At 43.1% G+C, this 12285-nt stretch overlaps 1 protein-coding gene across 4 annotated transcripts; it reads right to left on the reverse strand.

Annotated features, from left to right (window-relative positions):
* Positions 1-674: 674 nt before the first annotated feature.
* SCG2 (secretogranin II) lies at positions 675-9793 on the reverse strand. 4 transcript variants are annotated; one of them, XM_085512848.1, is made up of 3 exons: positions 9612-9793; positions 7187-8846; positions 675-3042 (listed from the first exon to the last, which is right to left on the reverse strand). In XM_085512848.1, the coding sequence occupies exons 2-3, from the start codon at positions 7362-7364 to the stop codon at positions 1145-1147; spliced, it is 2076 nt and encodes a 691-aa protein (XP_085368974.1). In that variant the 5' UTR covers positions 7365-8846; positions 9612-9793; the 3' UTR covers positions 675-1144. The 4 variants fall into 4 exon arrangements, with proteins under 4 accessions (XP_085368974.1, XP_085368975.1, XP_085368976.1 ...); XM_085512849.1 differs by lacking the exon at positions 7187-8846; XM_085512850.1 differs by lacking the exons at positions 7187-8846; positions 9612-9793 and adding an exon at positions 7089-7131.
* Positions 9794-12285: the final 2492 nt, after the last annotated feature.

Here is a 12285-nt window from a genome sequence, read left to right on the forward strand (position 1 = left end):
AGTTACACAAGCACATTTAGTTCTGGAAAGTAGCTGTAGCTTTTCCAGAACATCCCCTACAGTTCTTGGCAGGAGCTTGAGGGATCTTTTGCATGTCCAGAATGTCAAGTAAAATAGTGAATGATAAAGATCTGTATGCTTTTGTGCGTATTTAACCATCATATAACAGCAACTATTTTTATTAGACAAGAAAGGGATATTGCCATCAATGTTAGATCTCAGCTCGCCTTGCCTTGAGGCTCGTTTCTTTCTGCACTGTAGCCATTGTGAAAGGTAGCAAGGAATTCATTTGGAGAAATTCCCTTCTGCTCAGATAAGAAGGTTCAATCTGGTATTATTTATATCTTAAATATACAGTTAGTCTTAACTAGAATGATTGCTTACCTTCCCCCCACTGCCAAGAGATACAGAGTCATTAGTTACTTGGGGCTCAGTTTTCAAACAGTGCAATGCAATTACTGCTCCAGTATGCTTTTGACTTCAGCAAGGTCTTCAGGTACCCAATACCTGGAAGATAATGCCTATCAGTGGTATTACAACCCAGAAAAGAATAATTATGCCACCAAATTAATTAATGGTAAAATAACAGACCTGCAAATAATTCCATAGAAATAAAAATAAGTTTCAGTTTCTAATTACTGTGACTTTATCAACTCCCAGAAAGAAACACAGTCTATTGTCCAGAAATAATTTATTAATTAACAATAAAACACTGAATAGAAAAAGCCTTGTAAATAAAACTATATATATAATGCTTTATTTTTTTTTATTCGATACTCCACAAAAAACACTACAGACAGTAACAAAATAATCCAATTAATCTTAAAAATTTCAAATGATAATAGTCACTCTTCATTTTATCTTGTTTTATTAACAATGCAAAGGTCATTTGTTTACATGTTATAGTTTAGCTTGATTTCATTAAATTGTTTCTTAAAACACTTGAAGCAATTTGTTACTTGCCCCATAATTTATAACATACATAAGTATATCAATAAACAAGATAACAGCTCTGAGAAAGATATGCAGACTGTTCAATGGTAAGTAGTCTACCAGAAGTTGTGGAGTGGGAGAGCAGGAATAAATCACAACTGAATTAGGATAGAAGTCAACACGTGGGAGAAAAATCATATTTGGAGAACAATTACATATTTTCCATTGCCCGTTTAGTAATGTGATCTCTTTCAAGCTCTGATTTCTCCTGTTTTAGATACTCCAGCACCTTTGCCAGCATATCCTCATCCAGATACTGCCTGTTTTGCGTGTCATCAGTGTCCCCAGCCATGGAGAGCCTTTTGCTGAGTGAAGCCAGCCTCGCGGCCTCCTGCGGTCCCAGCTGGCTCAGGTGCTCTCTGATGGCCTGCTCCAGCTGCTCGTCTTCCTGCAAGTCGCTTTCAGAAGCTGGAACAGGAACTCGTTTCATCTGGTTCGTATTGATAACTTCGGGATACTTTGCCAGCATCTTTGCCAAGTAATCAGCCAGCTCTTCGTCCTTCTCATCCAGTTTCTCGTACTCCATTTGTCGCCTTTCCAAGTCGTTAATCCATGCAGTTTTGGGAACTGGGCGTTCTTTCAGTCTTCTGGGAATGTAAGGCAGTCTTGGCAAATCATTTTCTTGATTAAGACGATTTAGTAAGTAGGAGGGATTCTGATTGCCTAAATTGCCAGTTCCCAGAAGGCTGACAATGTCTTCAATATTGAGGTCTTCAGGTAGGTTTTCTGGAATCGCATTAAGAGGCTGCTTCATGTACCCATTTTTAGAGTTTGCGTTATTTTTAAATATGTCACTCTGTCCTAGATTAGTTTCAGTGATCTCATCGAGGTCTTCTGGGAATTCTGCTTCCTGCTCAGCTTCCAACCTTTCACTCTGAAGCTGTTTTTTCTCCCCAGCTTTCAACATATCTATTAAATCCTCTGGAGGAATTTGTAAACTCCTTGACATTTCTATTAACTGAGCTATAGACTGAGGGTTAAGTTGCTTGTCCAAAATTGTGGCTGCTCTTTTCTCCTCAAGCTCTCCTCCAGTCCTTAGTTTCCTGTTTCCAGCACTACCCATCAGCCTCTTCAGGTAATAATTCATTAGCTTTGAAACATCCTCTGACATTTGATCTTTATTCTCTCTTCTCATTTCATCCTCAAGGAAGCTGAGTTTCCCCGACCTCTTCATTTCATCATCAACTTCCTCTTCATGTTTGTCAATTTCCTCTTTGCTGTCTTTTATCTCCTCCTGGGTTTGGCTTTCCACTTTTTCTTCTATGGGATTCCAGTCTTCTCCTCCAACCACATCTTCATAGGCAATGTTATTTACTTTATAGACATCATCTTCATCATCTGCATACAATTTCTGGTCTTCATCCAGCCTCTCCTTCTTGTGATTACTAGGTCCTGCCATCTTCCCCAACTCCTGAAACACTGATTCCAGTGTAGCAAGACTTTGGGGTGTGTATTGCTCCTCCACTATTTCATTAGTACGCTTGAAAGGACTGTCTCTTGAGCTGTCTTCATAGTGGCCAAGAGGCATTTTGAGATATTTTTGCCACCTCTCAGGCCACTTGTAAGCCTCATAATCATCAGTTACTCCAGCTGGAAAGCTGTTATCCGAGCTCAAACCGTAAAGTTTATTTTCCTTTGTGCCAGCTTTTGACTCCTTCTCAGCTTGCCGCAAGGCTTCCAGCATAACCTTAACCCACTGAGACTCATCCTCAGTCAAAGAATCCCTTCCATTTTCTGGTGGGTGAACCTGATCTTTGTTTTCTTTCTGTTGCAGGAGGTATGGGACACTTTGAAAGGAGCTGTAATCAGGGATGCTTTCTCCCTTGTTAGCTTGCTTGCGAAGATCTTCTATGTATTCCAAAGCTTTGATCATATCAGGATTTGGGAGCCTCTGTAAGTTTTTCATTACATAGTCTGGGTCCTTTTGAAGCAGCTGATACTGCTGGAATGAAGCTGCATCAGCCCAACAGATTAGGACAAAGAAAAAGGTGACAGCACAGGCTGCTCCAAGCTGGATGGTTTTAGTTTCTGCCATATTTAGCATACTTCCTTGAAATGAAGAAGGAAAAAAAAAAAAAGGATGGTTAATATATGGAGACAAACTTAGAAAACTGAGAAGCAAAATAGAGACTGCTATTTTAAACTGAAATGCATTACGAAGAATATCAGTATAGATTGGATGACGTGTATTTTGATGGAAATTTGAGATTTTCTGGCTCTTCCCTATGATTCCTCAGTTAAGTGTAAACTACTGAGTTGCAGTGCTAGAAATGTGTGTGCGTTTTTCTTCGCAAACACCAGTTTTTGCAATGGCTGAGACAAAATATTAAATTGAAATCCTATGTAGCTCAATGAATGCTCACAGAAGATTCTAGATATCATTTTGATCATTAAAATGAAAGCTTTAAACAGTAAAGCTAGTATGTCCACATTAAAATACAGCTCAAGATATTAATATTAAGATTGCATATAGTCTTATTTTGTGTGATTGTTCCACCGGGCATCTCATTTTCTGAATGAGTAATACCTCTTAATGGTGCTATCCTGCCATAAAATTAATGTAATGAAGTGGAGAACATGGCATATAAAATGACTTGCAGGTTTATTTCTGTCATTACTCTCAGTGTTATTACTTCCTTTTGTGCTATTTCAAGGAAAAAAAATTATTATTTGTATTGCAATTGTATTTTAGTTAAGAGGCTCTCTGAGTGATGCATGAAAAGTAATCCCCTATATGAAGGAGAAGCTATAATTTACCCTACAAGTACAATATAATGTTACTGAAATTTTCCAAAATGGTTTTGGAAATTGACTCAAGTAGGCAGGTTCTGAGTGTTGGTTTTGTTCATTCATTAATTCATTTGTTGAAATAGGTCCCAGGACAAACAGAATCTTGCCACTGGCATAAATATAGAATATAGCAGTGGAAACCCACATCTAATCAACGTGTCCAGTTGGTGTCAGCCAATAACAAACTGTTTAAAAGAACATAATTGGAGAAATATGCATCAGGCTAGATTAACAAAATTACGTCATTGCTGCATATGAGGATAGAGCTGCACAAGCCCAGTCCTGCAGTGAGGTGAGCACACTCTGCACTGTGAAGTGAAAAATTGCAGCCACTTATTTCCTAGGAGATGCTCAGGAGCTCATACATTAGAGCCGTGAGACAAACAAGACTCTTTCCTGATGCAGTTACATTAATGAACTAAGTACAATAATGAGCAATAAATGGTAAACATAGAAACCACTTTGCCTAATGGACCTGTTTGGGCTTCTTTGTTTTTTGGCTTGGTGAAGCCATCCTGTCAAGAACTTGGTGATTCATATCAGACTGATAGAGAGCTATGTATACCATTGTTTATCCACTGCTGTAAGTAGAAAGTGAATATGAATATGCTCATTTCAGCTAACTTGCACATTTTCTCCCTGCTTTTGTGCTTAACATAACGTGACTTAACTGAATAATTAACATCAGTTCAGAGCCACTTTTTACCTCATTATGCCTGAGCAAGCTAACAGCCAGAAGAGCAAGCCATTTCCCCAAACATTTATGAATACTCAAGTCTGTGTACATTTAAGAACTGATTTCATAAAGGATTAATTCAGAACAGCTCAGTGGAAAGAAGTGCCCTCAAGGTATGTGTTTGCCCTGAACAAAAAACAACACATACTGTGTCATAGGCAAGGCACTATTTTCTATATGTAAACAAATATATCTTGGGGTAAGAGGGAGAGGGCAGAAATAGACAACATTTTCTTTGTTATTTTTCTATGTATTGTCTACTGTAACAAATAATTATTATTATTATTATTCTGTAAGAGTGAGTTGGATAAAAACAGGAGAAACTCTGTACTTTTTGAGGAATGGAAGAAGGTAGAGTTGTTCTGTAATTATCTGCCAGGCACATCCCATTAAGAGAGCCCAGGAGAACAACCTCCTTTACTGCACACAGTTACGTATTGCTTCATCTGTTGTAAGAGTCAGAAACGCCCAATTAAATCTCAAAGGCACGTAAGCCAGCGAAGTTTTGTTTACCACTCCAGGAGGATGTTGTTCAGAGGAATATTTCCTTCACAAAAATAACAAGACATAGGTACCACTCTAGATATCTGGAGTACATTTGTCTCTAGATGAGTCTTCAGTTCTAAGTTATTGGTAGATGATATTCATAAGCCTTTGTCAAATGGAGCTATAAATTATTATTTTAAAACACTTAAGTTCAGGTCACAAAATGTAATTAAATATACTGCTCTATTAAGGGGTAAGAGAGACCTCCCTACTCTGTCAGGTCTGAGTATCTTTAGAATACAGAGGAAAGCATTCTTATCTCTCTCAAAAGACAATATGCTAAAATGCTGTTTGCTCTACAGATGCGTAATTGTCAAGCTTGGGTGGATGGGAAGCGTATTATTTCTTCTCAATTATAACCCAAGACACAGTAAAATCAATCTCTGTCCAACAAATATACAAGTTTCTCATTACAAAATGAGCAGACTGACTTCACAATTTAATACACACAAAGGCAATGCAGACTGACATAAGTTCCCTGGAAAACAGATAAGACAATAAATCTTTTCTGGGATGTTTCCATGGTAGCAGCAATTTTCTCTTTCTTTCTCTCTCTCTCTCTCTCTCTCTCTCTCTCTGATGCAGATGTAATGTTTCCAGTGAAAATTTGCTATGAAAACTCAAAACCTTTCCTAAGGGTGAGTCCTTAAGACTATGAGAGGGAATCCAGCTGCAGTTTTCCATAAAGAAAATAAGGAAATATAGCCAGCACTTTTCTTCCCGTTTTCTTTGGCAATAAACAGCACAACTGCAATAAAGTTGCTTTTTTTAAAGCAACCCTTTATCCTGTGCGAGACTCAAAGCAAGAACAAGATTACAAAACAAAGCAAAAGGTGAGGAGGAAGGGAATAAAAACAAACAAACTACAAACAGTTCTGAGCAAGGATAATGACTGTATGCACATGGAGAGCTAATCAGATTGCCTCTGCATCCAAGGTAACCGTGCATCCTGTATTTTGACATGGTCAAAGTGCTGTGCTGATGAGCCAGTGCAACTCAACGCAGTCACTGAGACGCTACGCTTCATCACTTCAGTTTTCAATAACACAGAATAAAGATTTATGGTATATGCATACATATAGTTAGTTATCACTGCACACACCAGCCACAACCCCATCAACTTTCTGCTGTCTCTCGTCTTTAACTTAACCTCTTTTCCTTCCTTTTTCCTTTTCGAGTCCTCCCTAAGCTCCACTTAGCCCTGTCGATGCCAGGAGCAGGACACCCGGCTCCCCAGCCCCGCCGACCCCTACCCGCCCGCAGCCCCTACCTGCCAGCACCGCGCCGCCGCCGCCGCCTTCAGCACCCGGACAGCGCCCGCTTATACCGCCCTCGGCGCGACTGACATCACCGCGCTGCGCTCCTCGCCCCGCCCGAGTGGCAGCGCACCGCCCATCCACAGCACGGGGAGGGAACGGGGGTGGGAAACGGGCTGTCCCGGGGTGGGGTGGGACTGCGGGGGGGATGAAAACAAGGACGAGAAGGGGAAAAAGGAGAGAAAAAAAAAATGGGGGGATGGGGAAAGGAAAAGAGTAAGAAATGTGAGGAAAAAAGGGAAAAGAAATGAAGGATAAAAATGTGGGGGGAGGGGGAAAAAAAAGATGAGAAATAGGAAAAAAGGAGAAGGGGCAATAAGAAAACCAAAAAGAATAAAAAGCAAAAACAATGTGAAAAATTAAAGAAACGGGGGAGAGTGAAGGAAAAAAAGGGATGAAGTATAAATAGAGATGAGTGTGAGGGTGGGTGTGAGCCACGCTGCAAGGAAAGGTGCATGCCAGGCAGCCCAGGGTGATGTTTGGCACACAGCTACCTCGGTGGGGACTTTTAAAAGCCATCGAGCTGTAGCACGGTTACGTGACAGCACAGGGACAGGACGTGGGACAGGGGGTGCAGGCGAGCCCAGCAGCGGCCCCACAGGGACTCTGCAGTCCCCAGGCACTGCTCGTGGGTCACAGGGTGCTCTTAGCACTGCCTGTGCAAAGGGCAGCACTTGCACGCATGGATCGGTACGGTGAACAAATACCTCAGCCATAAATCAGGAGGTATGGCGTGGAACATATTTCTTCAGCTGCTGGGGCTGGGCTTAGGTGCAATCCTTTCTGTTCCAGAAAGCATTTTTACCTTGGCTTTTAATGGGACTCCTTTTCCCCCAAAATAAATCTTCTCTGACAACGTTGACCTTTTGCAGCACAAAATGGGGGGAAAAAAAGCAACAAAAACAGCCTAGGATGAATGTACCTTCTAAACCAGTAAATGTTACAAAATTAAATTGACAGAAGAACAGCAAGGTAGAATTCATAGCAGCTGCGTGCAGGGCCAACAGGACTGCCCTGGCTGCGTGTGCTGTGCCAGAACTGGAGGTCAGGCAGCCTCTCCTCAACTCACGTGGAGCTGCCAAGAAAGTACAGGACCATCTTCTGTCTGTGCAAAGCCCTCAGCACCTGCAGGTGGACACGGCTGGTGCTGGCATTTCTCGGTCATGGTGAAGAGAAGAAAAACACAAGTAAGAAGAAAATGTTCAGTTCAAAAATATCAAGAATTCTGTTGCCCCTCGGCATGTGCTTCCAATGGAGTCTTTCTTCATGCATTCCACTACCAAAAGCCCAACATTTATGTGGCAAATTCTTTAGCGTGAAATCATCGTGCTGCCCCCCTCCATCCATCCATCCACCCTGACCTCCTGCATCGGCACGCATTTCAGACCACACTGATTAATTGGCACATCGGCACAATTCCTTCTTCTGTTCCTTAACCACTCACTTGAGAGTTGCAGCGTGTGAAGGCAGGCAGATGCTTGGCTTAGCTCTGCTCTGCACGGCTCTTTTGGTTTCAGTGGATAGGATTTACAAAAGGGTATCCACTCAGCCCTTATGGAAGGGCTGTCAGTTTGACTCCATGTAAAAACCTGAACTTCACGTGGACGTTGTGTGGATTCACGTAGACCTAAGAGGAGGGCCTTAATGAAGGTACCTTCTTCGCTGCTTTCCTTTTTCTTCTTCCTATTGAGTGCGTTGCATCCTTTTCCTTGGAATGAGTCATGAAACAGAAAATTTGATCTGTGTTGTCATTAGAAGTTCCATGGCATTTTAAGGAAGAGTAAGATCACATTACAGCATCTCTGAAATTTAGGTAATTGCATTACAACCAGCTCAGTATCAGCCTCTAAACCATAGGAGCTTGGCAATCCTTTTTCTGAATTCATTCTGACCATATTGCATTCTCCTGTGGGGCCTGGGAACGGAGCAGTAATAAATGTGGCATTTGCTCTGAGTGGCTTGCCCTGTCACATGCTCTACCTTATACAGCTGCACATCATGAGATGCTAGAATTTACACAAGCCTGAATTCTACATGTTCACAATTGCAAGAACCAAGGCATTGATGCAGGAGGGACCTTCACTGCAGCCAATAGAGGCAGGGCTTTGCCATACTCATCTTGATGTCCATCAGAACTACAACCAATGCAGAAGGAGAAGCCAGGTGGCCTGGAGCTGTCAGGAATGCTCCTGGCTGGTGACAAGGTGGGTCAAGGGCTCAGTGTCCTCACACTCAGTCCCAGCACTGAAGTGGTGACAAGGACCACACTGCTGCTCCTGTTCAGGGACCCTGAGCCCTGCCTCTGCCCAGCCCACGTGAAGGGAAGCAGCAATGGGGATGGCTACAGCCATGCAGGAATAATGTCATTGGCCTGTTGTGCCTCTAAGCCCAGACGAGATTGCACCACTCGCTTCATCTTCAGCTCTCTTCTCTCCTTATTGGTGCCACCAGATGATCAGTAACTCCTTAAAAATAAAGCAGGGTTGTGTCAATATTGATTTTCCCCCTTTCCTCTGTTTCCAGTAGCAACTAAAAATAATTTACAACTCATTTGCGTGGCATTTCTTACAAAAGAAGGGCTGTCGTCATATTTAGAATTCATCTTTCATCTGACTCAAATATCTGTACGTATTCTGAATGTAATGAGAAGGGGGAGGTTTTCTTCCGTCAGAAAAAAATAGTTCATCCATCATTGCAGATACAGGTTCTTTTAAAGGATTTTAATTTTAAAATACTTGGCCTCCTCTCAGGTCCAACATTAGACTTGTTATTCTGTGCTTATTTTTCACGCTTGGAAAATCAAGCATATTTGTATGCAAGTACTTTATGCCTCCCTAAATGTAGTCCATGCTAAGTGGTCTGAATGTCATCAGCAAAGCTGGAAGAGGAAGGAAGAAATAATGGTGTAAGGAAAGTGAGGGCTCTGCAGTGACCCCACCCCATGGGCACTGGGGCTGCTGAGTGCCTGGTGGGTGGTGGGAATACTGGGAGCTGGGGTTGGCCATTGCTTCTGGTGGGAGAGGAGGCAAGAAGCCGTACCAGAGGGAGAGTGGGACAAAGCAAGTGAATCAACAGGGAAAGAACCTACTGCTGTACTTGTCCCAGTGCAGCCTCCACTTTGATTACCATGAACGAGAATAGCAACCCACCAACAGATTGAAGCGTGTGTGTCTTCTCCCATAGCCGCCGCAGTATTTTTATCTGCAGGCCTCCCCCACACACATACTCACGCGTTTCCTCCCGTGGAGTTTCAAGGATCTTCACCAGCCTGTGTCATCTGCTTACCAACATTAGCTGTAAAAATACCAGCAGAGCAGGCAGGGTGTTACGTTCAGCAGCCGGTGAAGATCAGGAGTCTGCTGGGAGCCGGCTGGATCGAGCTGTCGTGGTGTCAGCTCTGCGTGCGTCAGCCAGCAGGATTTAAAGTCAAAACACACATAGTGAGGGAGGAAGACAATGAGAAAGTCTGAGTCATACTCTGGTGAGGGTGAAGAGAACAGATTAATAGACAGCAAACATGAATGAAGCCAAATGGCTCGTTTTAGTCACACGGCTCCTTCTTAAACCCAAAATAGGATTTATTTTTAGTCACTGAGGATGAAAAAGAGGCTTTCTTTGCACTTTGCCAAAGAGCACTGAGAGAAGAGTTTTAATTAGCATGGCCCAGGCTCTGCTCTCCTTGGCACCTGGAAGCAGGTGCAGTGGGGTGCTCGGGGCACAGCACTGCCCCAGCCATGTATCACCTATGGGCTTTACTATGCAAGATCACTTACCCAGCACCTCCAGATGCTTCAGAGCTGCTGCAAGGAGCCAAGCCTGACGTAAGAGAATGGGAGCACAAAGCAGGCAGGACTCACATATTATAAGTGGGAGAAGGAAGAAAAGGCAGCACTGCTCCCGCTCACAGCATCCAGGCGTTTGAGCTGGTGCCCCAGGAGCCGAGGCTACAGCACCACACAGTCAGGGCTCCCCAGGGTCAGAGCACAGCCAGCTCACGGGGTGCTGCTGCTGCTGAGGGACATGATATGTCCTATGTCTGCTGGCCAGAATGGCCTTTTGTTGGCCATGGAAGCTGGCATGAGGGAACATACATCGGGAATACGCGGGAGTGAACTAAGTTACTGCTCACCTGTTTCTGTGACTTTTCATTTTAAATAAATGGGTAGAAGCAATTTCACAGCTGTGCACAGGGATTAGTTACATTAGTTAATCCTTTGTTAAATCATCTCAGCAATTCTGCTCTATAGAATCTTCACAATCTTGGGGCTAAGCCATTTCTATCTTAAATACATCAAAGCCTCATTAATATTTGTGTTAATCACTCACAAACATGGAAAAGTTCTGTGATTTTGGGTCTCCCTGTCTCTGGCAGAACACCTCTGCTTTGTTACCTGTTCACTTGTCCGACAGTGCGGGATAGAAACAAGTAATACAACTGCCACCCATTAACCCTCCTTTTTCTTACTCATTTTTTGAGACTCCATCCATCCTCAAAGCATGAAGTCACACACCTGCACACCTAATGGAGGCAAACATCCTTCCCTCCCTGAGCCATTTGGGCAACGGATGCTTTGGCAACAGCGGAAGCAAGAATGTATTTGCTAAAGCTATGAGAGCAATAAACCACACTCTGCTTCCTTGTCATAAAAGGTTATCACCATTTTCTCTTGCACTGTCTTTGCTAGCATCATTAGTTTCCGTGGTGCCATTACAGCAGTTTTCACAGCCGTAGAACTGTCCTTCTTTGCCTAGCATGTGCCTATGTAGGTTCCAGCTCTACTGCTACAGAAATGTATATAGAGCTGGGTCAAAACCAAATATAGCACTTGGTCATGAATGTGGTAAAAATAGAAATAAAAAAAATGACTGCAAAGCTCAGCACAAAGCCAATGGTATAGGATTTCTCCCTGAGGAAAACCTTAACCCAGGAGAGGGCAGATAGTTTGATCCCAAACCACCAAATTATCTCACATGGATAAGGCAGGAACGCTTCATGACATGTCCAGTTATCTGTATATTAACTTAAAGGTTAATTCGAAACAAACTTGAGTGCTCACAGCAAAGAGAGAACACACTGTCTCATGCACTCACAAGCTAGTACCATCAGCATTAAAGCTGAGGGCTTACATTTTGGGGCTGGGCCATACTGACTTTGCATTTCAGAATATACAGCCAGGGAGAGCCGGACAGCATCACAGCACGTGTGTCCAGGCAGAATGTCAGCACAGCAAATTTGTCACCTTACAGACATTCCCTGCTCCATGAGAGTCTAATGCTGTTGCCAGGTGTGCAGGAAGCACGTTCTGAGCAGTAAAGAGGAGCACACAACTCACCACAGGCACATTGCAAAAGTGCACGTGGGCAAGCTGCTTCTCCCAGCGTGAGATGGGACCCCAGGGGTGAGTACAGCTGGAAACCTGGGCACAAAGCACCCCCTAATGCCTCAGAAATGACTGTCTTTAATAATAACGATCAGGAAAATACAGCATTCAGCCCCAGTGCTAAACCAGAAGTACTTTTTCCAGGACTCCTTCCCCCTGCCCCCCGATTAAGCACTGTGAATATTTGGTAAGAACTTTTTGCTATCATTTGGTCCTGAAGCGGTCTCTTGAGCAAGGGATCAGTAAGTGCTAGGCAGGCTGCTCTTCCCCAGCAGAAATCAAAACACAAGCATTGCCATCAGTTCTCCAAGCGGGCTGAGAGCTAAATGACAGCTCGTAACACTTCTGCAAGCTGGGAAGAACATTTGCCTTGGACCTCTGTGCTGTTTTAGATAGCAGTCTTGCATTTCTCTCAGCTATCAGAGACTTGACTGGCAAGTAAAATCCATATAATTAGGAGAAAATGCTGCAATTTTCCCCTAGGGAAATCCTGTCTGTGTGCCACACATGGCTGCCAAATGCC

This window comes from Coturnix japonica, chromosome 12 (assembly GCF_054131305.1).
Source record: "Coturnix japonica strain WE chromosome 12, WE-NBRP24, whole genome shotgun sequence".
Lineage (NCBI taxonomy): Eukaryota > Metazoa > Chordata > Aves > Galliformes > Phasianidae > Coturnix > Coturnix japonica.

What these genes read in the sequence shown, in the direction of transcription:
- SCG2 (XM_085512848.1), bottom strand. Translation starts at nt 7,364, where the DNA reads ATGAATTCTACCTTGCTGTTCTTCTGTCAATTTAATTTTGTAACATTT. An exon ending in GAGTCCCATTAAAAGCCAAG is followed by an intron (nt 3,043 to 7,186) that starts GTAAAAATGCTT and finishes CTTCATTTCAAG; the next exon opens with GAAGTATGCTAAATATGGCA.